Source organism: Anser brachyrhynchus (assembly GCF_964034855.1).
Source record: "Anser brachyrhynchus genome assembly, chromosome: 1".
Taxonomy (NCBI): Eukaryota; Metazoa; Chordata; class Aves; order Anseriformes; family Anatidae; genus Anser; species Anser brachyrhynchus.
In genome coordinates, this window is record NC_137694.1 from 194,707,689 (window position 1) to 194,735,485 (window position 27,797).

The 27,797-nt window shown below is 40.7% G+C and overlaps 1 protein-coding gene and 1 long non-coding RNA gene across 3 annotated transcripts; one reads left to right on the top strand and one right to left on the bottom strand.

Annotated features, from left to right (window-relative positions):
* Window positions 1-1,885: 1,885 nt before the first annotated feature.
* On the top strand, window positions 1,886-17,262 carry POGLUT3 (protein O-glucosyltransferase 3). 2 transcript variants are annotated; one of them, XM_080580552.1, is made up of 8 exons: window positions 1,888-2,206; window positions 7,927-8,124; window positions 9,499-9,785; window positions 10,251-10,467; window positions 11,851-12,047; window positions 12,866-13,060; window positions 14,089-14,193; window positions 15,039-17,262. In XM_080580552.1, the coding sequence occupies exons 1-8, from the start codon at window positions 2,002-2,004 to the stop codon at window positions 15,162-15,164; spliced, it is 1,530 nt and encodes a 509-aa protein (XP_080436678.1). In that variant the 5' UTR covers window positions 1,888-2,001; the 3' UTR covers window positions 15,165-17,262. The 2 variants fall into 2 exon arrangements, with proteins under 2 accessions (XP_080436679.1, XP_080436678.1); XM_080580553.1 differs by lacking the exons at window positions 14,089-14,193; window positions 15,039-17,262 and adding an exon at window positions 13,379-13,630 and having other exon boundaries at window positions 1,886-2,206.
* Window positions 16,376-27,769, bottom strand: LOC308189958. The gene is made up of 2 exons (XR_013946753.1): window positions 21,525-27,769; window positions 16,376-20,593 (listed from the first exon to the last, which is right to left on the bottom strand). It is a non-coding gene; the product is annotated as an uncharacterized lncRNA (long non-coding RNA).
* Window positions 27,770-27,797: the final 28 nt, after the last annotated feature.

Genomic DNA, 27,797 nt, shown 5'->3' on the forward strand with positions numbered 1-27,797 from the left:
CTCACTGATGGAGCACTCCATCATCTCATCCCAGCCCAGGTCCCTGTGGCGCTGCCCTCGTTACCAGCCACCGGGTAGAGACGAACCATTAACTACCACCTTCTTAGCCCAGCCAAGCACCCAGCCAGTTTTTAAACCCATCTGGTTATCCACCCATCCAGACCATAACATCCTAACCTGGACATAAGACTGTTGTGGGAGACCCTGAAGTCTTTGCTAAATTCAAGTTAAATGACGTGCTCTGCCCTCCCCTCATCCACAGACCCAGTCATTTTATCGCAGAAGGTGGCCAGGTTGGCCGGGCATGGTTGGCCCTTGGTCAGCCCACAGTGACTGCTCCCAGTCAGCTTCTTCTCTTTCCTGTGCCCAGAAATGTGCTCAAAACTGGTGGAGAGGGAGAGGACAGCAGCTCTCAGTGATCCCTTCACTGAAAGCGGCAGCCAGTGAGGTAGTGGTTGGCCAGTAAGCAAATACGTAACTCCAAATTAGCACTATACATGTTTTCTCTTGCCCGTTGGGAGTATCATATATGGTATGTTGGTGGAAATCTGTGGTAATTTGAGGTGAGGGAATTTAGGAGACTAAAGGCGAAAGCAGGGAGGAAACCAGACTTGATGATTCCTTTCAAAGAACCTGTTTTTCATGGTCTGTATGCACGGAGCCTTGAAGTTCATGTTATTTATATATAAAACATGCGGCGTTCATTCATGCTCCCATTGTTTTGCATCTGAAAAATCCAAGCTTTCATGGAAGCATCATTTAATTTTCTTACAGACTTGTAAGCCCCTACATCTACTGTCATCCTGAGCTACTTCCTAGTAGCAACAAAGGCACTTCTGATAAAAATGATACAACAACTTCAGGAGACAAATCTTTGGGGTTTTCCCCCGTGTATTCATTTTCCATCAGGTTAAATCTATGAGATTACTTTGTTCTGCAAACCTTTCCATTTTCTAGAGAACAACACCGTGACCCCTCGTTCCCCTTCACTGGGCTTTCCAGCTCTGACAAGACCCAACTGCAACATGCAGACAGCAGGAGCCAAGAGCACGCTCCAGCTCCTGACCGTGGGTACGTGCCCGAGCCGCACCGGGACGTGGGGCTGAGCCTCCTCAGCACCGGGACGTGGGGCTGAGCCTCCTCAGCACCCTGCCTCCTCCTCGGGATGGGAAGACGACCTTGGTGGCAGGGAGCAACGTGCCCCCATGTCCCAGCAGGGTCCCCGGTCTGTCCTTTGGTTTGAATGTAACCAGTATATGGGAAATTCTGGAAACAGCAAGGGGGAACTTTAAATTGTGTTTGCATTTTTGTTTCTTTCACGGGAGTCTCTGTATATGAACTGATTCGTACAGTTGTGATTAATAGGCTTCAGAAAAATACATTTTTTTTCTCTTTAAATTCAATACCAGCTGTTCAGCTGACTTACATCATAAAACATAGGCAATGTATTGCGGTGCCAGCTGTTCAGCTGACTTACAAAACACAGGCAACGTACTGCTGGAGGGAAACGCGGAGGCTATTTCTGCTGCTGCCTGGCCTTGCAGAGCGCTCGCAGCGCACGGGAAGGACCCCCTCAGGCCTGAGAACACGGGGTCAGCGCAGCCTGCAGCCGGACGGGGCCGGAGGCCATTCCCCCCCGGCTCTCTGGAAGCACACAAACACCTTCGGCGTTTCAGAGCCGCCTGCCCTCCGGAGAGCACCGCCCGCTCCCCGCCACCCCGAGCCGCCGGGACAGCCCCGGGCCGGGCGTTTGCACTCGGGGGGAGCCGCGGCCCCGCTCCCGGCCGCCTCCCCACAGGGGGCCGCCGCCGGCACCGCCCTGAGCCGCGGGGCGCGCCCGGCCCCAGCCCCGGCCCCGGCCCCCTCGGGCCGCCCCGCGGGGCGGGGAGCGGGCGGCGGCCGCCCCGGGGAGCGGGCGCTGGGGCCCGCCCGGCCGCGCAGGCCCGGAGGAGGCCCTGGACCGGCCCGGCCCGGCCCGGCTCGGCTCGGTTCGGCGGGGCCATGGCGAGCCGGGGCTGCGGGCTGCTGCGGCTGCTGCTGGGCGCCGCTCTGCCGCTGCTGCGCTCCGCCGAGGCGGCCGCCGTCAGCCCCGAGCGGAGCCTGGCGTGGGGCCCCGGGCTGGAAGCGGGGCTCGCCCTGCCCGTGCGCTACTTCCACGTCCAGGCGGTCAGCGCGGCCGGACACAACTTCACCCGCTCGCCCCCAGGTACCGTGCTCGGGCTCCGGGGCAGGGGGGCGGGCTGCGAGCCCTGCCCCGGGGGCAGCGGGTCTCCTCCGGGCTGCGCAGCCCTCCCTTTCCCCTATCCCCTTCCCTTTCCCCTGTCCCCTTCCCATTTCCTTTTCCTTTCCCCTTTCCCCTTCCCCTTCTCCTCCTCCTCTTCCTCCTCCCTCCGTGCTCTGTGCGGTGCCACCACCCATCCCTGGCTGCCCCCACGTCCGGCAGCCTGCCCGTTCCCTCAGCTCCATGCCCTGAAGTGCTGAAGCACTTATCTCCATCTCTGCGCGCGTTCAGCTCGCTTCAGATCCCAGTCTCACAGCGCTCTGGGCTCCGTTATCCTACTGCTGCCCCGTTAAACGGGAATAATTTTCATCTCCTGTTTATTCAGCGCCAGCACAAAACATCTCCTGAGGGTGGGAATGGGGTTCTGCGCTCACAGCCCCGCGCTGTGCTGCCTGGCAGCTGGTTTCTGCCACAAGTTAGTCGCCCACCCTCTGTACAAATAGTTGTAGTTTGGGATAAAAAGAACTTTTGCGTCTCAGGTTTCATCCTGAAGACAACGATGAGCTAGCTGCCCAGCAGAGATGAGTTGCTGATTTAGGTAGATCTGGCTGCGTCGCTCCACATCATGTACCGCTCATGTACGTGGGCCTGACCTACCACAAACACGCAGCCTCTCCTTGTCATACAGTAATTCCCGCTCTGGGTAACAGTGTCAGAAGGCTGCTGCTTGTGGAATTAAAGAATAGGCCCAATAATTGAAAATACCCAGCATTTGCCTAAAGCTTTCTCACGGGCTTCGATCTGACATCGCAGCGTTGTGCCTTCAGTCCGACAGAGCCCCACACGTCTCGGTGCCGGGCTTTCTCCAGCCTCTGTTGCAATGTTGTGCTGGGTTGCAGCGCAGTTTGTAGCAGTGCTCCAGCGTGCAGCTGCACGCTTGCTGCCAGCGGCTCTGAGGCTGATTTCAGCCGCAGAGGGAGATCCTCGGGTTGGAGCAACAGGTTGCTAAAGGTGAAAGGTGTGAAGCTCAGCCGGATTCTCGTGTGAGTTTAAATGCTCCCAGATAAGCTGATAGGAAGTGGGTACTGCAAACCTAGTTTTGCCCTCAGTGTGTACACGTATGTCTGTGTTTATGTTAATAAATAAAATGCCTTTGGGGAAGTTTTCAGGTCCTGATGCGATCTGGCGTGGAGTGGCCTCCATTCACGCCGTGGCGTTTGTAGCCTCCGGACCCAGGCGGTGCACGCAGGATGCCCGCAGGGAACGGCTGCTGGCTCGGCCCAGGCTAGCTCCTGAGTCGTGCCAGGAATTATTTAGGAGAGTGCCAAGGATCATTTAACAACTTAGCGGTACAGTTGATCACATTCCAGTGCACAAGCACTGTTTAATTTATTCCTATAAACACAGGCTATAAATTTCAGTTCTCAAATGATTTTAAATGTTCAAATTCCACCTGTAAAATGGCAGTAAGAGTTATAATTAATAATATTCACAGAGGCATTTATTTCCAATATAAACTAAATACATCTCAAAATATCCCTATTGGGGTAGCTAAATAATTCCACGTTACCATCTCCATCACACCAACAAGAATACTGCAATCAGAGTTCAGGCTTCCCATTTGTAAAACTTGTGCTAAGCTATTAAGCTGTGTTTTGTGTGGATCAGAATTTCAATCAAGTAGCTCAGTACACAACATGACACTTACATAGGGTAATTAGTAGATTTTAAATCCAGATGAGTTTCTGAGTATCAAGTCTAATTACCAGAACTAATGTGCACCGTTGCACACCAAACAACAATGTCAACCTACAGCCTGCAACTCTGACCCGTCTTTTCAGGAAGATGCCAAATGATGCAGAATTCACTCCTTCCCTAGGAAAAAAAAAAAAAAAAAGGCATCCTAAATATTAAAGAATCACTGCTGAAAATACAGAACTTATTTTTAATATAAAGTGCATAGATTTTTCTTTGAATTCTTGGATCCCCTTATCCTTCTTCCCTGCTAGGCTTTCCCCTACACTAAACAACTGTTCACCATGTCTTTATATGAATTATATGCTATTCACAGGAACCCATTTTGTCAAGTGCTAACTGAACCTATTTCGTTCAACTGCCTCTTTATCGACAATACCACCAGTTTCCACCTGAAGAAGTAACCAGCAATGATTTCAATAAAGTCATTGAGGGAAAAAACAAGTTGTTTTCAGATCTTTTCATTCATTTTCTGCTTGCATTTCAGAAATGGGGTGTCTGTTTTCTTTTGTTCTTCTCTAGCAATTTTCATAAACCAATACCTTCTTACTTTTTGTCCCTTTCCTTCCCTCCCTTCCCTCCCTTTTGTCACTTTTTCATCCATGCATGGAATATCGCGTTTGCAAGCTATGTAAGAGAAAAAAAATACATAAAGCAAGTTTCACCAGGTGGTTTTCTTGAAGTATCCCATTTTGACTGTGTCTGTATTTTAGTCTCTCTTCAGGATAGGAACATTTTTTTTTTCCTTAAAATGCTGTCGCAGACAGGTTTTCAGGTAAAACAAATTTTAGACCTGGGTACATTGTCCTTATTTAATAAAATTGCTCCCAAGTCCTACTACAGGGGCCGAAGTGTTTCCAGTGTCATCCTAATTAGCATTCATTCATTTTCTCTGCAAGCCAAGAGAAGTCTCATTGCATCAGAATTATTACAAAGTTTAAGAGTTCTTTTTGTCTTCTGAAGAAGTCTTTCCTTGTTGCCTTCTCAGCTGCCTTGTATTCAAGGATCACTTCTCCTAGCTCAGGAATGATCCATCCTTACAAGCAGGAAATCGAACAAAGGTGGCAGGAGGCCTGCACGGATGAACAAGGAGCTTCTGCTGAAGCATGCATGAGGTGGAAGCCAGGGCAGATGACTGAGGAGGAATACAGAAAAGCTTTCTGATTGTGCAGAGACGTGGTTAGGGAATCCAAAGCTCATCTGGAACTGAATCTGGTGAGGGATGTGAATGGCAACAAAGAAGTATTCTACAGGTACAACAGCAAAAGGAAACTAAGGAAGCCGTAAGCCTGCAGCTGAGTGGGGCAGGGGACCTGGTGACAAATGACATAGAAAAGGTCAAGGCAGTGAGATGCCTTTTTTGCCTTTTTTTTTTTTTTACTGGTAGGGCCAGCCTTCAGGAATCCCAGGCCGCTGCAGCCAGATGGGAAGTCTGAACCAAGACTTATTCTTGGTGGTTAGGGGACACACAAACACTGGATGTGTGTAAGTCTGTGGGGCCTGGTGGATTACAGCCACAAACGCTGAGGGAGCTGGCTGATGTCATCGCGAGGCCATTTCTGATTATCTTTGAAAGATCATGGCGAACAGGAGAGGTTCCTGAAGATTAGAACAGTCAAAATCCATCTGAACACAAGAAAAAGTTGTGATTTTTTTTTTTTTTAACTGTGTGTCATAAAACACTGGAGCAGATTACCCAGAGAGGTTGTGGAGCCTCCATCAGTGGAGATATTCAGAACCCAACTGGGCATGGTCCTGGGCAGCCTGCTCTAGCTGACCCTGCCTGAGCTGGGGGGTTGGACTTGATGATCTCAAGAGGTCCCCTCCAAACTCAACATTTCTGTTATTCTCGTTATTCTGTGTTTTTAACTATCATGTGTTGCATGGTGCAACATAATCTTGCACAGAGCAAAGAAGAGCTGAAGGATACATTTAGAAAGAACCTGACTGCCCTCTGAATAGCTCTGGGTATCTCAGTCATGGACAGTTTGGAATCCGGCTACATGACGCAGGCAGATTCAAGGAGGAGGAAATCATAATAAAGTTATTAAGTGTGCGCACGAATAAAGCTCCATTATTTCCTGCAGCACACATGCGTTGTCCACTCGTCACAGAGCATCTACACCTGGTACTCTTAAGTCTTTAGAGAACTGCAGCTTTAGAGTGTTGGAGTCACTCTGACATATCGACCATTTCCTAAAGAAAAAAAAAAGGAGCATATCTGCATGTTGTGGGATTCCTGAAAGCTAACCTAGGCTGGTACAGAGCTGTATTGGTACTTGCCCAAGGAAATTTCACACTGCGTAACTTCACTGCTAGCGTATCTTCAGCCTAGAACCTAGGCAAGCAGGGAGGTGTCCACTCATCGTTCCTCTGAAAAGGCCGTACCACATATCTGGAGCAACCTTAACGCTTCCCTCTTTCTCTGAAGTCAGAAGTGCACTTTTGGGAGTCCCGCTGGGCAGATAAATGAGGGCTTTTCATGACAGATCTGCTAGCTACCAAAGACACAATATTGCACATTCCTCAGCAGTGGGAGTGCTGCTTGCCGCAGTGGCATTCCAAGAAAGACTGAATGCTTACTTCATAATGATTTTATTTCCTCAGTATGCTCTTCAGTGAAGACATTCTGACTTGGTTTTTGGTGTGTTTAGCTGGCAAGGACTTTGAACAGTAAGAAAACCGAGGGATGATGACAAACGATCCACAATTTGTGTTCGTACATTTGAATACAAAGCAGAAGAGGGGGAGTGATCAGCCTCATGAGATTCTTCTGCTCGCAGACATTGCCCCTATGCTTATTTACAGCAGGACCCACTCTGACAGCAATATCTGGGTGAATCTGTGTTAATCAGGGTGACTGCTCTGAAACGGCAGAGCATCTGTTGGCAGGAAGTGCACAGCTGGGTTCCCACAAGGGTTCTCCCTGCTCTGGAGACTCTTGCACCTTAACTGGCTTCATCCAATCTCAAGATCCAGCGTTGTGAGGAAGAGAAAAATGTCATTACGTGACTGTTGGTGCACTATTGCTTTTGTATTTGTGGGTGTCAATTATGTGAAGATGCAGACTGTACAGAAATAAGCGTAACATCTCAGGCTTTTAGTGCTGTTGGGACATACTCAGATTGTAGTAGCATCTTGATTTTACCTGGAATTTTCCAGTTTAATTGCATTTGTTTGCTTTGCAATGCTTAGACAATCAAATTTCTGAGAATAAACTCTCCTGCTCTTTTTTGAAGAATAAAATTGCCTATGACCATGTGTGACAGAAGTAAGGAAATACAACAGATTTATGTTTATGTACACTCATCTTCTCCACAAAACGCTCCATGCCCAGTTAAAAAGTCACAGTGCATTCGTGATGAAATGCTGGTGATTTTTAAGCACAGGTCCGACAGATGTCCAGGAAACACCTCCACCATCACTCTCTTATCCCTGCTTTTCAGTAGCTGGAACTTTAAATTTGCAAGTCAGTCAGCTGCAGCCCAAAGGTGAACAATTTGTATCTGACTGCTGCAGGCTGCAGCTGCCTTTCTGCAAGCTGGCAAGTGTTCTTTTTGTCTTTTTTTTTTTAACTTAGTTTTCTCTCTCTCTTATTCTAGAGGAAATGATTGTTCTTCAGAGCATTAACAGGAAAACAGAAGATTAAAGCAAATTTTTGCTTCAAAATATTGTTAGCTTTTCTTTCTAGGTTGTGGTCATTATTTAACTTATCACTGTCTATAAGTTTTCCATTTATTGGGCATGTGATGATCAAGAAAAATTGCTAGGATGGCACTCCATGACTGGAAATGAATTTTTCCAACATGGTATAATCAAAAAAACTCCAGTGCAGCATTAAATGAAATCCCATGGATTTCATCCAGTAGAGTTTGCTCTCACCTTTAATTCATACATGTGATTCTAATAGCTTGACGTGCTTTTATCTGTTTTTATTTTCGTCTTTTCAGGACGAACACAGTTTAAAGTGGTAATTAAAGCACTTTCTCCAAAAGAGATCACCAGAATTCATACTCCTCTCCCTTTGGATAGAAACGACGGCACGTTTCTTATGCGGTATCGGATGTATGGCAGTGTCAAAAAAGGGCTAAAAATTGAGATACTTTATGGTGATAAGCATGTCGCTCAGTCTCCTTACATTTTGAAAGGTATGTTGTTTTTCTGATCTAATGCAATGTATGATGGTAGCTACAGAAATGCTATGGACTAATTTACTGCTGGAGGTGGGAGATTAGAGGTTTGGTTGCTCTTGTTCGTACAGTCTCATCACAAACTTCCCCTCATGCAGAGAAGCAAGAAGAGACAATCCCTATACGTCGCCAAGTTACAGGACGTAGGCACATAGGCAGGTAGATTACAGTCTCTGATCTTAAGGTCCCGTGTCTGAATATATCCTCTTCCCTCTTGCATACAGGAATGGATTTCTTCAGATTTTGTAAGAGGAATAAGAGAGGAATGGTACTTTTACTTTTTTCAAGCAGGCATTCACTTAAACATTGTCATTTTTATCTGAAATAGAAATTACTACCTGCAAAAGTGTGTTGTTCCCAATACTTTGTAATGTAAATGTCTCTCTGTGTGATCTCTAAGCAGTGTGATCCTTCATAACAACAAAGATAATATTTCTCTAACTAGAACAGCATTTAACTTTCTTTTCCTTAGCCTAGTGCAGGTCTATATGACACAAGAACTATTTAAAAGCAGGGAAAACAAGGCAAATTATTCTCTCATTCCAGATCTGTTTTTTTAATTTCCCTCTCTTGCTCTAAAATGGACAGACAGCTGTTCAGCAAAGAAAAAGCTAATATAAAGTTACTTCTCTGGAGAGTCTTGTTTCAGTTTAGCACTCCTAACCAGAATTTGGTTATGTTTCGTTTTTGTAAAACATCGTAAATACAAACTTAGAAATGCTTTCAAACTGAAATAAAACTGTCCTGAGTCGTCAAGGTAGCAGTTTGTCTTCTTTTTGCTGGTACACATTTACCAGCAACCATGATAATATGGCACAGGGCAGAACCTGTGTTGAGTAGAGTCCATAAAGGCTTTTTTCATGCTGTGAGAGGCTCTTGTGTAAGCCTGCTGCTTCAAAAGAACAGAAAGAATAGTTGATGATGTATCAAAGACAGTACTTTACAGCAGAGCTAAAGACTGCTGTATCAAAGTCCTAAATTACGCTAAAATTGAAAATAATACCTGTGCTTTAGTAGTTATGGATAGTTAGACCAATTCTAAACATTTTCTGTGGTTGGCAGGTAGCACAATAATGGAGCTGCATTTTGCAGATGAATTTTGCCCTCAACAAGTAACAACACATCTCGTATTATTATTTCTGAAAAGAATCATGCAGTTTTCTCAGTTACGCTGCTAACCCCCAGATGGATGATTCCCCAGGAAACTTCAGAAAACTTAGAATAAAACATGTCAAGCCACTCTAATTTCTAGAGTCATATGCCTGTGTGTTTGGGGAATTACGATTGGTGTAGAATCACAAATACTGACTCTCAGTGTTTCATTTTCTGCAGGACCAGTTTATCATGAATATTGTGACTGTCCCGAAGAAGACCCTGAGGTCTGGCAGAACACTCTCTCTTGTCCATCCCAAGAACCTCAGATTACAAAGGACTTCCTTTCTTTTCCCACCATTGACCTTCAGCGAATGCTTAAAGAAATCCCATCAAAGTTCAGTCAAACAAGAGGTGCTATCGTACATTACACTATTCTCAATAATCGCATCTACCGTCGTTCCTTAGGGAAGTACACAGACTTCAAAATGTTCTCCGATGAAATGTTACTGTCACTAGCAAGAAAGGTATCAGTTTTGACCATTTACTTAAAACTATTAAATCTTATTCCAGTATGGCTGTAGTGTATTCATTGTTGTAGCTTCAGATTTGTAATTGCTGCAGTGAGATTTTACTTTTTTTTTTTTTCATCAAGATGACAGTATCTGTTTAGGGATCATACTAGAATTAATGTGTGGGATCTGAGTTTGATGTTCATGAAATTGGTAGAAAAGCTGCAGGAGCTAAAGCTCAACCTGGCAAGCTTCCTGGCCTCTGTAAGTGTTCCATTCGTATCTACTTGCAGGACAGAAACTTGAAATTAGTATCTTAATACCAGCTAAATCTGTAACATCTATTAGTAGGTTTGTTGATTCTAAGGTAGGTTGATTCAGTAGGTTTGCTGTTTCATAAGAGAACTGAGGATTATACTTTACTTAAGGGTGGCAAATGATTATCTTTGTGTTATTATGCTTTCTTGGGTATACTTTTAGGTTCATCTTCCAGATGTGGAGTTTTATCTTAATGTTGGAGATTGGCCAGTTGAGTATCGAAAAGTTAATGATACACCTGGTCCTATACCTATAATTTCATGGTGTGGCTCTGTGGATTCAAGAGACATAGTCCTTCCAACGTATGATGTAACCCATTCAACTCTTGAAACCCTACGTGGTGTCACAAATGATCTCCTTTCTATTCAGGGAAATACAGGTAAGCTAGAGATGGTGAATTTAAAAAATGAATTCGTAATTCCATTGAAGCAAGCTGCGTTTAAATAATGTGTGTTATAGTCTTCAGGACACATGAAGTGCCTTAGGACATCTCGTAATACAAGCAGTTTAGCCTTTACAGAGTCTACACACTTTCAACACTGCTAAAAGGAGGTGTTTAATACAGGGTTAGAGCCAAAATTTAAGAAATTGAGTTCACAATAATGTTGAATTTTAACTTAAAGGTATCCAGAAGATAGCTACCATGACATGTCAAATATACATATATAATTAGAAGGCCTGTCCCCTCAGTAAAGGGCTTGAATATTCTCCTTCTAATAAAATAGTAATCCTTTTTCTGACAGTGATGTGGCCCAATGTTCCACTTAGATAAAAATGAATTTGAATCCTGAAAGTAGCAAACTAGTACTATGCTGTAGCCTCTTTCAACTGAAAAAATATTGTTTGTATAAAAATATCTCATAGTGGGACCTTCTGAATTGTTTTTCTAGCTTCAAAGGAAGAGTCAGTTTTACTGACAGGTGTGTTTTTCCCCCAGGATATTCATGAATACCTAGGGATCAGGCAAGTGACATGCACAATACCTAAGGAGTAAAATTTGAGCGAGTAGGTGTTTCTTTTTATTTGAATAGTTGACAGTTTCTCCTTGCTTTATTACTTTGTTTTTAAATTTACCATCTTAATTGCACTATCAGTTTGAAGCAGTCTGTGTTTACTTGTTCAGTGCAGCTGCTTTTCTGGTTAGGATATGATTAAGGTCCTACTCCAACTTGGTATGTCCCAAATTTCCAGCAGAAGGATGAAAAAGGACATGTATTTAATGTTTTTAAAATAAAGAAGTAAGCAGAGGTGAAGTCTTTCTGACTCTCGCTAAGTATCCTGAGGACACAGTATAGCCATTTTTTTTCCTTTATAGGTCATCATTAAGTGACTTCTCAAAGACCTGAATAAATTGCTGTGTAACACCAGTGGATTTTTCTAAAGAAAGTTTGGTTATTGTGGCAGTCTTTAAGGGTAGAGAATTACTTAATTATTATTTTACTTATTTAATTTGATTATAATTTCTTAAACAGCTTTCAAGATATTTCAGGTTATTTAAATGTAAAACTGATGAGTGCAAAAGCAGTTCTCTGCTTTTCTTCTTAAAAGTTGCTCAGTTTCTCATCCCAAAATTCAAGCCAGAACTGGGAGTCTAAACCCTGTGATTAATAAGTGTTTATGGGTTAATTACAAGAAATCACGCCTGTTTTACCATGTCTCTGAGAGTAATGCCACTTTCATAGCAAGTTCCTATTATTTGCACAAAACGTATCATGTATATTTCATTACTGTTCACTTTTATTTTATCACTCAATGCTCATAGGCCCATTCTGGGAAAACAAAACTGAGCAAGCTTTATTTAGAGGTCGAGACAGCAGAGAAGAACGTCTCTATCTTGTCAAGTTATCCAGGAAAAATCCAGAACTACTTGATGCTGGAATAACAGGATATTTCTTCTTCAGAGAAAAAGAGAAAGAGCTGGGAAAGGTTCCGCTGATGGGCTTCTTTGACTTCTTTAAGGTAGCAAGCAAATTACAGTCCTGGATTAATTTTGCTGCCAAGTTCTTACCAGCTAAAATAACAAGGCTTAGTTTTGCTAATTCCACTCAGTAAACAAAAGAGGTATGCTATGCTGTGAACCCTGGTCCATGGGTAGCTAGACCACCCACAATCAAAGTCGTAGCGTGACACACTTAAAGAAAGCCACTACAATTTTTTCATGGATTCCCTTTGAGAGAATTCATGGAGGTTTTTTTTAAAGAGATTGAAAAATGTGATTGCTTACCATCATTTTTTTTTTTTTACTTGGGAAAAATATGAAAACAATGGACAAAACTTGTGTGTAAAGAGGACAGAGTCTAGTAAAAAGTAATTATAACAATGGCAACTGAAGCTCTATTCCAGAGATTAATATATTAGAAACACTGTAAAAGCCAAGAGTATCTGGCAGAGCAGTGTATTCATGGTTGCTTTTAGTTTACTATGTTAGATTGTTCTATGTAGTTTTCAGTAAGAATAAATTTACTCTTTTGAAGTATAGATTAGTTTTGATTTCTTTATAGTTCTACCCCTTGTTCTGTCACAGGACACTTTAGCATAATAATTTCATGTGACACAAAGCTTCTTGACTGTCAGTCCTGGGCTGAAAACAAATCATTTTTCCATTATGTTATCCTAACACCACTAAACTACACCTGCTTAACACTAAAATAGGTTTGAAGATGAGGACTAATAAACACAATTATGTGTAGCCTGTGAAAATAATTTTTTATATAATCAGCGTTCCTATTCTGTTTCAAAATATTTCACGTTTTTTTCCCTCTGTCTTCATATTGTAGTACAAATACCAAGTGAATGTTGATGGGACCGTAGCAGCTTACAGGTTTCCATACCTCATGCTGGGTGACAGCCTAGTACTGAAGCAAGATTCCCAGTACTATGAACATTTTTATTCTGTATTAAAACCATGGAAACATTATGTTCCAGTTAAGAGAAGCTTGGAAGACTTGCTAGAAAAAATAAAATGGGCTAAGGTAAGTTCCATTACAAATTCGATAAATAAATACGTTAAAAAAAATCTTAGTGCTCTCTTTTTGTATTTCCACATACATATTTTGCATAAACTCTTTACTGAGATCCTGGGATAAAGGAAGTACATTTTGCTGTATTAGAGGGGAAGGCCTTAATTCAAGTAACCATCTCTATTCAGGGAAATACTTGAGAATTAATTTTAGGTATGTGCAATAGTGTCTTCATGAGTCAGAGCATTAGTATACTGACTAATGGAGGTAATTTTCAAAGAAATGCCCAGAATCCTAGATACTACTTAATTATTCTATCATTTTTTTCAGGTCCTGACTAGAACAGAAGTCATTGCATGTTTGTCTGAATGTACAAAAAATCACTACTCTATATAATCTCAGAATAAGAGAGGCTGGCATGCTGTGTGACTGCAAATACCATTTGTGTTTTAAGCTTAACTGTAAGGTTTAACACCTTGGAACAGATTCTGTTCTGACAGTACTGTAGTTCTTCATAAAGAATCAGATGAGAATCAGATGAGAATACTAAAAGGTCTGAAATACAGACCTAAAAAACTTGAGAGTAAGTACATGAATTCACATGCTCATGTTGGCATTACGTATATGACTTTTAAATGTCAATCAGTTATTTTTAAAAGGAAAATATTGAATTGCATTGCATAGAAGAGGACAACAGCTGCAGCTTTGTCTTCTGTGTAACTAAGTATGTGTGAGAGTTGTCAGAGCTGCTTTTGAAGAGGCTTTGACTTGGCCAAAACATTGGAGCAAGAGCACTTAGTTATTGAAATTGTACAGTTACCCGTGGAAGCTGTAACTGATAGCCCTAAGCTACTAATTGAAACCATAAAAGCAATCCAGTATTAAAAAAAAAAAAATTAAAGTGTGCCTTTGCAGCGTACCAGCAATTGTAAAAGTTCAGATTTGAATAGCCCCTTTGATAAACGTACTTATGCCAGCAAGGCTTCAAGTAACTCGCTGATTGCTCTACTATTCATTCCTATCTCCTCTCAATTTTCCAGGAAAATGATGAAGAAGCACAAAAAATTGCTAGAGAAGGACAGTTAATGGCAAGAGAATTACTTCAACCTCACAGGCTTTACTGCTACTATTACAAAGTGCTCCAGGTTAGTACAACAGATCATTTTATTACTTTTCTTCAACTGCTACAGCTACCGATGCTACAGATTTCATACTCAGTCCTTACATCAGTAGCAGACATTTTTTATATTATTCACAGGAGATCAGTGTAAAGAGCTTTGCTAAAACTTGCCTCAACATTAAAGAGGCAGCCTGATGTAACAGTTGTCTTACAGAATGAGAGATTTATTTCTTTTTTGCCCCCATCCCCACAGTCAGACCTGTTTTCGGTGTCACTTGGTATATGACATAGAGGTAGGAGACAATCTGCACACAACTTGCTTTTTCCCTTTATATTCACTCATTAGCTACTCTGCTGTATTACATGAATACTTGGAAAAGAAATTCTGGAAATATGGTTTGCAGAGTGGTGAAGGGTGACGCAGGCCAAATAGTCATTGCTTCCCTAGGAGATGCAAGTCTCTAGTGAAACCTGAGTTTCTGTTCTCTGAAAGTACTCATTTCTTTTTCCTCCCTTGCTGTACAGAGGTAGAGCTCGGCCTCAGCAGTCACAGGTTGACACAAAGTTTGACATAGTTCAGTGTACCAAAATGACAGTATTATCTGCATAACGTGGTTAGAGGCACAAATAATGACAATATTCAAATTGACATTAATCATAGCACATGGGAAAACATTAAAGGAGGCTTTCAGAGGCAATGTAGCCTATTACTAGGCGTGTTATAAAGACATCTGGTAAACAGGTTGTAAACAATGACATAAGGAGCCTGGATAAAGGGAAGCTTGTAAGTGGAAGGGAGGAGGAAAATTCTGTTTCATGAATTATACCTTGGTGCTTTCAGCATTCTTAAATGTTGTTTACATATTTCAGAAATATGCCGAACGCCAAGCCAGCAAACCTGAAATACGGGATGGAATGGATCTTGTACCTCAGCCTGATGACAGAGACTCAGTATGCAGCTGCCACAGGAAAAAGCCTTTAAGGGAAGATCTATAACTGTACCGGATGGAGAAAATCACCCTCTTACAATGCAAGAATTTAAATAGGATTTAAGCTGTGAAACTAAGACACTTATGCACTAGCAGACATTCTTAGTTATGCATCCTTATTGTATTTACATATCCTTTTTCACACTGACTCTGATGTGCAACGTCGGTTCCCACAGTTTTGTCTCCGTGACCACCACCAGACAGATGCTGAGCCTGTACTGGGGAGCATGTGGGGCATTGGTTGGATGTACCCCATCACCAGGAAGATGCGTGCAGTGCTGCGCATGTTCCTTCTGGGATCCAGTTCCCCAGAGTTTTATGAGGAACCAGTCATCCAAAAGATCATCCATGAGTCAGGGCAAGTTATTCTAAAGGAGCATTTGCAACATACTAAAACAGTGTTATGATTTCTTCATAAAGTTTACCTCAGTGTTAGATTGTTTCTTGTATACAAAACAATTTTCTAACTAGACAAAGAAAATTAGTATTTGAGATTTACAGATATCAAATCTGGTGTTGCATTGAGATTATTCTGTGGTGGATGACAGATAACAGAACAGAGAACATGATTAATCATTGTTAATTTGAGAGGAAAATGGAGAGGAGAGGGAAAGATCAGAATAATATTTTTTTAAGCACCATGGCTGCAAATCACCAAAATTAAATTCTGCTTTAGAGCAGAATGTGTAGCTATCACAGCTAGCACAATCGCGGTGCTTCGAGTGCCAAGACATCTCTCTGAAGGCCTGTTCCTTGCTACTGACCATGTCTTTGAATACAGGCACAGATCCACAAAAGGACTTAGGAACTTCGGGTGAGGGCCAGGTAAAATATTGGTATCTCAGTTCAACAGCTACAGTCTACAGTATTCTAGGCTACCTGAGTATTCATGCATCTGAAATTTATTAGTAAAGTTTTAGACTACCTACATTTTACTTCTGTGTAAGGCTAAAGATGTCACCATCTTTTTCCCTTGGGTTCATGAACTACTTTTCCTGTGCTTAAGCCCCCACAGTGAGCTTATCCATTTTCTGAATTTAGATCAAACCTACCTAATCTTCTGCTGAGAGCACTGAATTGAGTAGCCAGCAGATCAGCCATCACTGTTTTGGTAGAAAAACTTATGCTGCATTTTGTGTCTTAATAGTAGGGGTTGGGGGCCATACTGAGGAACAAAACAACTTGGTTCTCCTTGGTTTGTTTCAAAGCCATATTTCCAGAGTGCCTTAGCTCCAGACTGGAGACAAGTTCTTCAGGTCTTGCACTGAAGTTGTGAAGCCATGAAGCTAATGATACAAAATAAACAGGGCCAGAAGGAGCTGGCCATAGAACAGCAATAAAGTGTGCCGTTGGGTGGGTTCAAGGAAAAATCCTAGTCTTGGATGCTGCTCCCAGTGTCTCTGCTGATTTTTACCCAAGAAACTGTCTACTTCAAAATGTATAAACTGCCCAGGAAGGAGAGACTAATACCAAATCTTACCTCCCACATCATGAAGAGTTAACTGGCCACCATGTAACATCTGGCTTCCAGATTGAAAGCCAGCTTTCAGATTTCTGGTTAAAATCCATTCAAAGTCAACACCTTACTTAAATGCAGATTAACTTTGAAATGTAGGGCACTGAAAACCAGTAAAAGCAGACAGGAAAACAAATCCAGATGAAAAAAAAACATGAGTTCAATTGGGCTGAAACCATCCAAGCAAGGTAAGTGCTGAAATCCACCTGCATTACCAAACTCGCTGCTCACCTCACTTTTAAATTCTCTTCCAGGAGACAAACACAAAGATATTTGGTATTGACACAATGACAAAACTGCAGTGAGAAGAAGATTTTCAGAATGCCTCAGCTTTCTAACTTTATATGGCATCTGTGTTCTTCCTACTCAGCTACACACAGATAATGTCTTTCCCGAATACCTAATTCTCCCTGTGCAAAAAGGAGTGGAAACATTTTAAGACTGTGGGCTCATCTGATTGCTTAGGTGTCCGAAGTTCAGTGCTGCGTACCTCATCCGGGTTTCATTCCTGCAAGTAACACTCCAAGTAACACTGCAAGTTAATCTCATGAAATACATTTAAAAAAAATAAATCTGTACTAGAACAGGAGGAAAGACTGGATTTTCAGCATGCTAAATATGGAAAGAACCCCAGGTCTCTAAAGAGATTAATGCATCTGTCCTTCAGTCATTTATTACGTTGTACTGGTTAAGAAAAAACCTGAAACATCTTGTTCTACCTGTCAACCTCTTTGTTCTAACACTAATATAAATAGTGTTTGTATTTTTATTTGGCATGACAATCAGACCTAAGACTTCAGACTATAAATACATGTTCCATTTCATCTGACATAAAATTTTCTACATCGGAATTCAGAAACACAATTCCATTGCTGACACTGACACTTAAAACTGGGTAACGTGCTCCTCATTCCTTCTCTGTGTACAGTCATTTTTACTGTATGATACAATCATACATTATCCATTATATTATCTGCATTTTGTATTCATCAGTATTTATGCAATGTTGTGCTCAGCAAAGGCAATTAAGCATACCAGATGGCTGAAGCAACAAAATTTCCCCCCTTGCACACATATTTCAAAGCAAAAGTCCAGAAATAGTCTGTTTGTATTTAAAAAAAATAAAAATGTGAGGGAACAGGAGTAGTCATGATACACACCACAGAATCACAGAACTGTAGGGGTTGGAAGGGACCTCGAAAGATCATCGGGTCCAACCCCCCTGCCAAAGCAGGTTCCTTAGAGCAGGCTGCCCAGGTAGGCGTCCAGACAGGCCTTGAATATCTCCAAAGAAGGAGACTCCACAACCTCCCTGGGCAGCCTGTGCCAGTGCTCTGTCACCCTCACCGTGAAGAAGTTCTTTCGCATGTTGCTGCGGGACTTCCTGTGCTTCATTTTCTGGCCGTTACCCCTTGTCCTGTCCCCACAAACCACTGAAAAGAGGTTGGCCAAATCCCTGTCTCCCACACTTAATATATTTGTAAACATTGGTAAGATCCCCTCTCGTCTTCTTTTCTCAAGGCTGAACAGACCCAGGTCTCTCAGCCTTTCCGCGTAGGCAAGATGCTCCAGGCCCCGTATCATCTTTGTTGCCCTCCACTGGATATGTTAGGGTTCTTTTCAAATACCTGTGTAGGAAAACTTGCCTGGCTTGAAACATAAGTCTTCTAAACTGGAAGAAGAATCAGATAACATTTATATGGTCATGAATATAAATAAGAATATTTCACCCATCCCTTTTTCCCTCAAAGAAAGGGAAAAAAAAATCTTCTAAATTCTCTGCCAAAAACAACTTGCTTTGGTAATAAGCATCCCTTCAAAGCAAAGACTAGTTTGTCACAGAGAGCATCTGTAAAGATGCTTTTATGGCTTAGAGGCAAGAAGTACCCTGAGGAATATTCGTCTTCCCGCCAAAATTAGAAAACAGAAGAGACATGGTAGAACTTCCATGAAAGGTGCTTAGTCATTTGAGAAAATCTGGTTCAGTTTATAACTACAGATCTTCCAAAGATAAAAGAAGGGAAGGCAAAGCCTCTCTCGTTTCCACTGGTGGTACTATATTGCAATGTAAATTGTAATGATGAGCAATCGTAACAATTGCCCCTCCAGGCCAGAAGAGATGTCAGATCTATTTTAGTTTGATGACAGAATGATATTCACTGGCCTGGTGTGTTACAGGAATTGCTAAATATTCAGTAAAACCTGTTTGTACAAGTAAAGTGCAATGCACATATTGCACAGCGTTTTAAGCTGCATATGTACACTAGAGTTTCTATTATTCTCCAGCAGTTCTTGAACAGCACTGAGTAAATCTCTAGTACACCTAGCTGTTGGTGGTAATTACAAAAACTTAAAAATATATATTTTTTTAAAAGTTGGTGGTAATTAAATATATATATCATACCACAGCATTGATTTTTGCTGCAGTATTTTCAGCTTTTAAAGCACACAATAGGATTTATTATCGAGAATAAAGTCTTTGTCCTGCTTTTGTCAACAGTAGTCAGTTTTAACACACCATCAAAAAACTATCGGTGATGATAGGCACAGGCTTATTTGCTTGAAACAGCATGTCCTAAAGTCCAGGGCCAACGTTTTCACGCATAGGCATCTGTGTAGATGTGGTCTGACTTCCACAAGTAGTGGTCATGCAGAGCCTTCAGTTGAGTCCACTTAGGTTTCTTATTTTCAGATCTCTTTAAACTTAACAGTAGCTTCATACAGTGACTACTCCAGAAAATTCAACCTTCTATGCTGTCTTTTATATATATATGTCCTAATATATTTAGACATCCACATTTGAAAATGATCACCCAACATCAATTTCATCTCGAAATAAGAACCAGTAAATCATTATGCATTGACTGTAACAGAGAGATAAATTCACCACATTTTTAGACTCTGTTTTCTGAGATTTGCCTCGAGATAACTAATATATTAGTTTCATGACAGTATTGTTCCAGATCCGCCTTGTAGATTCGTAATTTAAAAACCCTATAATCAAAGCCTGCCTGATGGAATGTTAGATTCAAGCATCCATCCTGGGAAGCCTACGCCCGGCATTTATTACATTAGAAAGTAAATTATTTAGTTAGGGAGGAGAGCTGACAGGGAAAACATACATCACCTGTTTGAGCATGTTTAAGAAGCTTGCAAAGAAATGATAATAAGGAAAAGAAGCATTACATAAACCTAGGATATTATCAGCTCCTTTACAGCTTCGGGTTTTCAGAAGTGTTCTGTAAGGGCAGCGATGAAGTTCCAATATTTTGTATAAATATATTATTGTTTTAGTTCACGAGATTTAACCACTAGAATCTTCTTGTTTGTGAATATTTTATAGCATTTTAATGGGGCTATATGAGTAGTAATGCTTAGCTTTTCTTTGGAGTTGTTGATAGTGTAAGAAAATCTATACTGTAGAGGGTTATGACATTAATTATTGTAAAATAATTTTGTATTTTGCTGTAAGAATAACAGAAAGGGGATTATTTTGCATGTCTGTTTGAAGACACTGGGGACATCTTTAGCACATGCCTTAATCCAGTCCTGTCACGTGAGCAGTGATAAGCAAGAGATGTATTAGCAAGAGTGTGGCCAGCAGGTCAAGAGAGATGTTTCTTCCTCTCTACTTGGCAGATGTGAGACTTCAGCTGGAGCACTGTATTCAACACTGGACTCCCCAGTACAAGAAATATATTGATCTAATGAAGCAGATCCAGCCAAGGACCACCAAGATGATAAAGGGGTTGGGGCACATGATGTATGAGGAGAAGCTGAAAGACATGGTTAGTTCAGCCTTAAAAACAGAAGGCAAGGGAAAGATTACCTTCCTGAACTCCAGAGGGAGGGTGTAGATAAAACGAAGCTAGACTCTTCTCAGAAGTACATAGCAGAAAGCATACAAATCAAGGCACAAGCTGCAACATGGGAAATTCCAATTAGGTAAGGAAAAAAATCTTCACACTGGTATCTCCAAGGAGATAGGGGTTGACCTACATGACCTCCAGATGTCCCTTTCAACCTACATCATTCTATAACTACATTTCAGTCATACAACAAACATTTATCTAGTCACCTAACGGAAGGATAAAAGCATCTAGCTCTTGAGTGTCTCCAAGAGGCAAAGTCGCATTCCTCTGCTGAGACTTTTGACACTACTCATGTTTATGTCTCCCTTGATAATATTTACTATGTTATGCAGGTATTTTAATGTTGGTTTACAATACTATAAAATTACATTCTAATATTATATATTGTTACTGTATATTATCACAATATACCATATTCATGTAGTACTCAGAAGATTCAAGAGAAATAGGATAAATTGATTTGGCATTATATTATGGATTGCAAGACCTGACCTTTCAACAAGCTGATTATAGACTTTACACATAGGAAACAATTACAAAAGATTTTGAGCACAGTTCTGAACGTTCAAAGTAATTAATTTTATGCAAATGAAATATTCAGGTAGACATATAGTTAGACATATGCTTAAATGCCAAAGTATTCAGTGTAGGCCACTGGTGAGTGAGCATGATGCATTCATTCCCATCCTACTCCCAACACTAAAAAAAAAAATCCATCAAGACACATCTGTGTCACACATTTATCATGTAACACAGAGAGACTCAAGAAAGTTCAGCAGAATACCAGAAGGACCTATGTGAAGTAGAATAGATCTTCACATGGTTACCTTCCCGCTAAAAACCCATGGAATAAATTAGTCTAGATGGAACTCATGTAAAAGCTGACCTATTCAAGCTATCCTTGACAGACCATGATCTCCACTACAGCTTATGCCGCTCAAGAAACCTTTGTTTAGCACGAACAGACGCTGTTGCTTACCTTCAGGTCAACAGCAACCACGCTTCCAGCTTCTTTTTCTCCCAAAATGTCCATCCAAGTTGTTACACCACTCCTCACCGTAGACAGGTCACCTTGTGACTGGATGGCCAGCATAAACCAAAATGGTTGGTACCAAGTTAGCATCCTTCAGGTCTAACACCTGATTTGATCTTGCATGCTACTCACACCAAATTTTTCACTACTGCAACAGAAATAGATTTGAATGTTACATTAACATGGAAATCTGTTGACAGAGCGAAAATGGCTTAGAGTGAAAGTTGGTTTTGTTTCCAAGAGACGGTGTTTTTACTCCTGTGGTCAAAACCATAAGCTATTACTTCAGGAAAAAGATAATTTTGTCAATACCATTCATTTAATTTAATGTTTGTTTTGTTTGTTTTTTTTTTTTTCTTTTTAATAACACCAATAATACCGCAAGTCAAGTCAAAAAAAAAATCTGCTGGTAAAAGTTGTTCCTCTTTTAAGGAAAGATGATTGAGATGATTGATACAGATTCTTTGGCACATGCTTTGTAGTGAAGACATGAAGTGAACTTAACAAGCAAACTAAGTTCAGAGGGATCCTATTGGGATACTCTGTACTGTGCACTAATAGTGAAGACCAAAATTAGATAACTCACAACAGTGAAATTAAGAGTCGAGGTTATACAATAAAACTTTATCTCCTAAAATGTAAGACACAGAAGAGTCAAGAAAACATCTTTTCTCTGACATAACCATTCAAGCAAAATCCTACATGGAGATTCAGCTCATTCCAGCAGGTGTCCTTAAGACGGTTTACTTATACTATTTGGTAAGGTGATTTATTTTAAAAATGACAGGAACGTATGTTCCTGATGCAAGGTGCATCTCTGTCAATAAATTCTGCTTTTTTCTGCCCTAAGAACAAAGCTACTTTAATGTGGACCCACCATCCAACTCCGGCATGCCTTTTCACACCACTATTCCACCTTCATAGAATCACAGAATCACAGAATGGTTTGGCTTGGAAGGGGCCTTAAAGATCCTCTAGTTCCAACCCCCTGCCATGGGCAGGGACACGTCCCACTGGATCAGCTGCCCTGATCTTATTTACATGCTTTGACATTTCCTATATTCTCTTTAAGATTCTCTTGTGTCTGTTAGGTAATCAACTGTCACAGCTGACTCAAAAGTTCCTGTAACTGAAACTAAAGAGTGGGTGTAAATTCAAAATACCTTATTTGTACTCAGTGATGATTATCTTTTCTCTTAAAAAAAAAAAATGTCTTTTAAAGGCAGTACTGATCATGTAGATATGACTTCATGATGTATTGTAAATACTTGGCAATACTTAAATGCAAGTAGTACATATATAAGATGAAGAATAATTCCAAGCATTTCTTATGAAATACTTTCTAACTTCTAATTACCGTCAAGAAAAGAAATGTTCCTATGATAAAATGTTGTATCAAATAAAAGATCTTTCCAAAGATCCAGAAAAACTGCATTTTTTGCTGACCATTAACAAGACTATATGTATAATGAATCGTTTGCTGGATTTAAGACAATGCCTATCGCTATTTATCGCTCTAGTCACAGAAACACATACTAGCAATTGGACCTTCTATTTCAAAATGAACAGACCCACAAGAAAACTGGCTTTTTCCTTTTAAACCTAATATGATCAACTCAATCAGGCAGTGTATCCAACAAAGATGCCAATTTGAATAAAATCTCCTCTAGGGACATTTACTATCATATACCTGTTCACAAACCAAAGTGATCTTTGTGGAGTCCTTCATGAACAGACAGCTGTAAGTATCATTACCAAACTCAACCATTTACTGGAATTTGATGATTGCACTACCATTGTGAGCAGTAGGTGTTTTCTCTGTTCCAGTCACAAGATGAAGTACTCAAAAGCCAAACAATTATTCTGCTCATAAGTTATCACCTTCAACCTTCTCTAGCAACTCTGGTCCACTATCAAATGTGTTTGCTATAGTTATTTAATATAAGTTACACCCTGCTTTGATGACATGCACTAGTGTGTAATAGTTGCCAAACTGGATCTGTTAAGTAGGTTACTAGGTGCAGTTGACATCAGTTCCTTGATGGATTATCTTGTTAAGGAAGCTATTATAAAATCACTTCTGATGAGAAACACAAATGATACTCACATAGAAAGGCCAAATTCTGATCACATTAGAGTAAATGGCATAGAATTTTTGCCCAGTGCATTCATATTTGTAATAAAAATGAAGGTCTACAAAGTTACCCACTCCAATGAAAACAATGAGTGGAAAGAACTCATTGTTCAAAGAAAAATGGAAAAGTGGCTTTAATATCTTTTGTTTGAGATGCAGGGCAGCTTCTGGCTGGGCAGCTTCCTATTTCTAGTGCAAGGAAGATATGATATGCAGATTAATAAACGGCTAACTTTCTGTAACTCAAATATTTCACTCATATAATAAATATATTCTGATAGTGCCCAAAGGCTTAAAGTGGTTTGCCTGAGAAAGAAGACAAAGAAACAAACTAGGGCTCTCTTTCACACAAGGAAGTTTGTAATTCAATTGAATAAAAACCTACAAAGTTTCCCCTCTTTCCTTGCTTGAAAAATTCTCAATTCATGAAGAATACATTTTTCATTGACTGCTGAGACAGACTTTCATTCGGGAATATGAGCAAAGAAACAAATCCTGAGTGGTAAGCGGTCAAATTAGCATTCCTGCTTCACAGGAACACTTGCTCCTGGCATGGGGCTAGCAGATACTCCCTATTAATATCTCAAGACCCGACAGCCACGACACCTCTTGTGGCAATTCCCTATTCCCAAGCAGAATTCACTCACAGAAAAGAAACTAGCCCCTGTATTTTCAGCTAGGTCAGCATTTAGTACGTTCTCCGTTCTTCCAATGAGCAATGTCGTCATATATTTATTATATCTTTATAGCTACACATTTGTATAATAATGTACATACCTTTGTCTTCTTCTTAAACTGTCAAACTAATACTTTTGCCTTTGCATTTTAATTTAATATGAAATTATACATAATTACTTTCTCTAATAAATTTTAATTTGAAGTACTGTTGAAGATGAAGGCCTCTGGCAAGATCTGGCTCTTCAAACTGGCCTGAGTACCTTTCGAAAGCTATTTTGTGCATAAGCACACTCAGGCCTACTTTCAAACAGAATTCTATTACTGGCACGGCTTTTTGATCGCTGTTTCAAAGTCTTTGTCTATCAAACCAACTTGTGATGACATCAGGAAATCTAGGGTGGGTTCTTCTTGTGCTTTATGTCTTCTACATTTAAGGATTTTGAATGTCATTACATAAAAGACAAAAATTTTCCTGAGATTATCTCCTGGCTTAATCAGTGTACGTATTTGTTCCTTCTCTTTTGTCTAACTGATTGTTACAGTGCTAACTGTATTTTAAAGATTTATTTTAAAATATTTGACTTATGTTTTGCACTCAATTAATAAGACAGGATAATATTATGTGTGATGAGAAGGATTAATAAACCAAAATAAAATAAAGTCTCCAGTTTCTCTGATTGATTTTAAAATTCCCATTACATGGGACAATGTGAATTCAGAAGCCATCTATCAGGTCTTGATATTATTGACAAAGAAAATCAAAGTTGTACATGAGTTCCTACAATACCGATCTGATCATGGGACAAATTGGGCTATCCAGAAATAAAGGGACTGATAACGTGAGCTGATAACCTCTGATTTATGAAACAGAGTTTCACTTACTTACCAAAGTGATAGACATTGCATGGATACACAAAGTGATGTACATATCCATTTAAAAGGAGCTTGAACAAAAGATCCAGCTGTATGTCATCAAATGTCATTGAAACCTATGACAAAGCTTACCTTCTTTTCAGTATTATTTCCTTACTCTTATATTACTCTTTGCGAAATGACAGGTAGAATACCAACCAGTGTTCCCATCTTGAATGTTTATGATTTGATGCTAATTTAAACTATTAGGATATACAGTAATAGAAGCCACATATTAAAGAATTATCAAAATTTTTAAAATTAAGAATAAAAAGCATCTTATTGCTGCTTCTATTGACAAAAAGTCATCAGGAAAGTAAGCAAAAGACCTAAATACTGTCATCTCACTTTGGGATAGACTTTTAAAAGTTGGAAGGATAATAGAAAGCTTTGCCCGCCTTATCACCCAGCAGTGTTCCCAATACGCCCTTTGTGGGTTGTCTTTCCGATGGCTAATAACCACGCCATAGTTGTATTTCAGAAAGCTTTGTTTCCTGAAATAGATATCTTTATTAAAAAGCTCGCTTTTGGGAAGGAACTGCCTCGAGTCCCAGGGCCCTGTCAGGCCGCAGCCCGGCCCCCGCCACGACCCCTCCCGCCTTCGTGCAGCTCGAGGAGAACAAAATGGCTGCCCCGCGCCCTGTGCGCTGCCCTGAGGGGAGCTGACCCTGATGGCGCTGCCTCCCCGAGGCTCGGGCTTTGAAACAGACTCGTAAAGCTCTTACCTCCCCTGCTGGAAACAGCCGTTCCTACAGGCCGAGGGTAATGGCAGGGAGGCTTTGCCGAGCCACCGATCTTACATACCAGTTTTCCCATGTACGGCTCTCTGAAACTCATACGTTTTGGGAAAATAAGCCATTCAATGGACTGGCTGTTTTAATTTTTGTGTATGGTACAGTTACAATCACGTTTTAACAAGGAAGAAAAACGAGTGCGAAGGTAAAATAAATGTGTCGGCTAGAAATATGCCTCAAAGCCAGATATTTTGATCGATAGTGACAGGCAATGTCTTTAGACAGAAGGTTTAAGCATGGTTAATTAGCAACAAGAAATACTCTGCATGCAGGCCATCTAATTAGCATTTTGATTTTTTAAACAGATTTTTACACAGAAACAACAACAAACACACACTTTTCCTTTTAACCAGAGTCTATCTTTGTGTTCCTCCAGTGATAACAGAAAGGATGTTCTATTTTTATGAGAATTGTAATCATAGTATTTAGACATCCAGAAGTCCCTATAACTCGTGCGTTTTTGCCACAGATAATGCAGATTTATTCATTACTGGATACTTTTCTCATTCTAATGTTTAGATCTGCCAGGAAACTCTTCTTGATTATCAATTTAAGATTTTTTGTTGCTGTTGCTTAGCTTTATTGCTGGTTTTAACAGTACTTTTTTACTTTCCTTATGTAGCTCTTTTGTGCCCTGTGTTAAGAAACGTGTATCCCATTTACTTTTACAAGAAATCTGTATTTTCTTCTTTTTCTGACAATTTTAGTCCTTCTCCTTTCTTCTGCTTTTCAGAAAAGATGCACTTCTGTTCTGATCAGTTTGTCTGATACAAGCCTCAGTCACCAGGTGTGACCACAGACAGGATCCGCACTGTGTCCAGGTCTGTTTACCACAGGTCAAATTTGGTAAGAAAGAATGATAGGATTTTGTATTCCTTTAGCTGGAAAGGTTACCCCTGTTACTTTCTTTGGTTTTCACATGCAGGATTTGTGTATGCCCACTTAATCTCAGAAAGGAAGAAAGGAAGGAAGGAAGGAAGGAAGGAAGGAAGGAAGGAAGGAAGGAAGGAAGGAAGGAAGGAAGGAAGGAAGGAAGGAAGGAAGGAAGGAAGGAAGGAAGGAAGGAAGGAAGGAAGGAAGGAAGGAAGGAAGGAAGGAAAGGAAGGAAAGGAAGGAAAGGAAGGAAAGGAAGGAAAGGAAGGAAAGGAAGGAAAGGAAGGAAAGGAAGGAAAGGAAGGAAAGGAAGGAAAGGAAGGAAAGGAAGGAAAGGAAGGAAAGGAAGGAAAGGAAGGAAAGGAAGGAAAGGAAGGAAAGGAAGGAAAGGAAGGAAAGGAAGGAAAGGAAGGAAAGGAAGGAAAGGAAGGAAAGGAAGAAAGAAAGACCTCATATGTCCAGGTAGTCGAAACAGTAGAGCTGATGATAAAGTTTGTGCAAGAAAATAAAAGATTTTGAGCACTGTCCTGCTTCCTGAGTAAAACTCTACTGCCCTGATCTTGATGAGTGTCCACTCTGGTGAATGACAAACTCCTGGAATCAATCAGCTGCTGACAAACACAGTGTCCCTTTCGTTCATGGAAGAGCAGGTTCTCAAGTAGCTGTGCTTTACGTAATGTGCTTAGATAATGGTCTCCATTTTTCAGATAAAATATTACAATCAAAGAAGTGCTTATAGGAGCTTCATAGTCTCTTGTTGTCTGAGATTATTCTCGTTATTAGCTTATTCATGTTTCTACACTGTCCTGTTTCTTGGTAACGATTCAA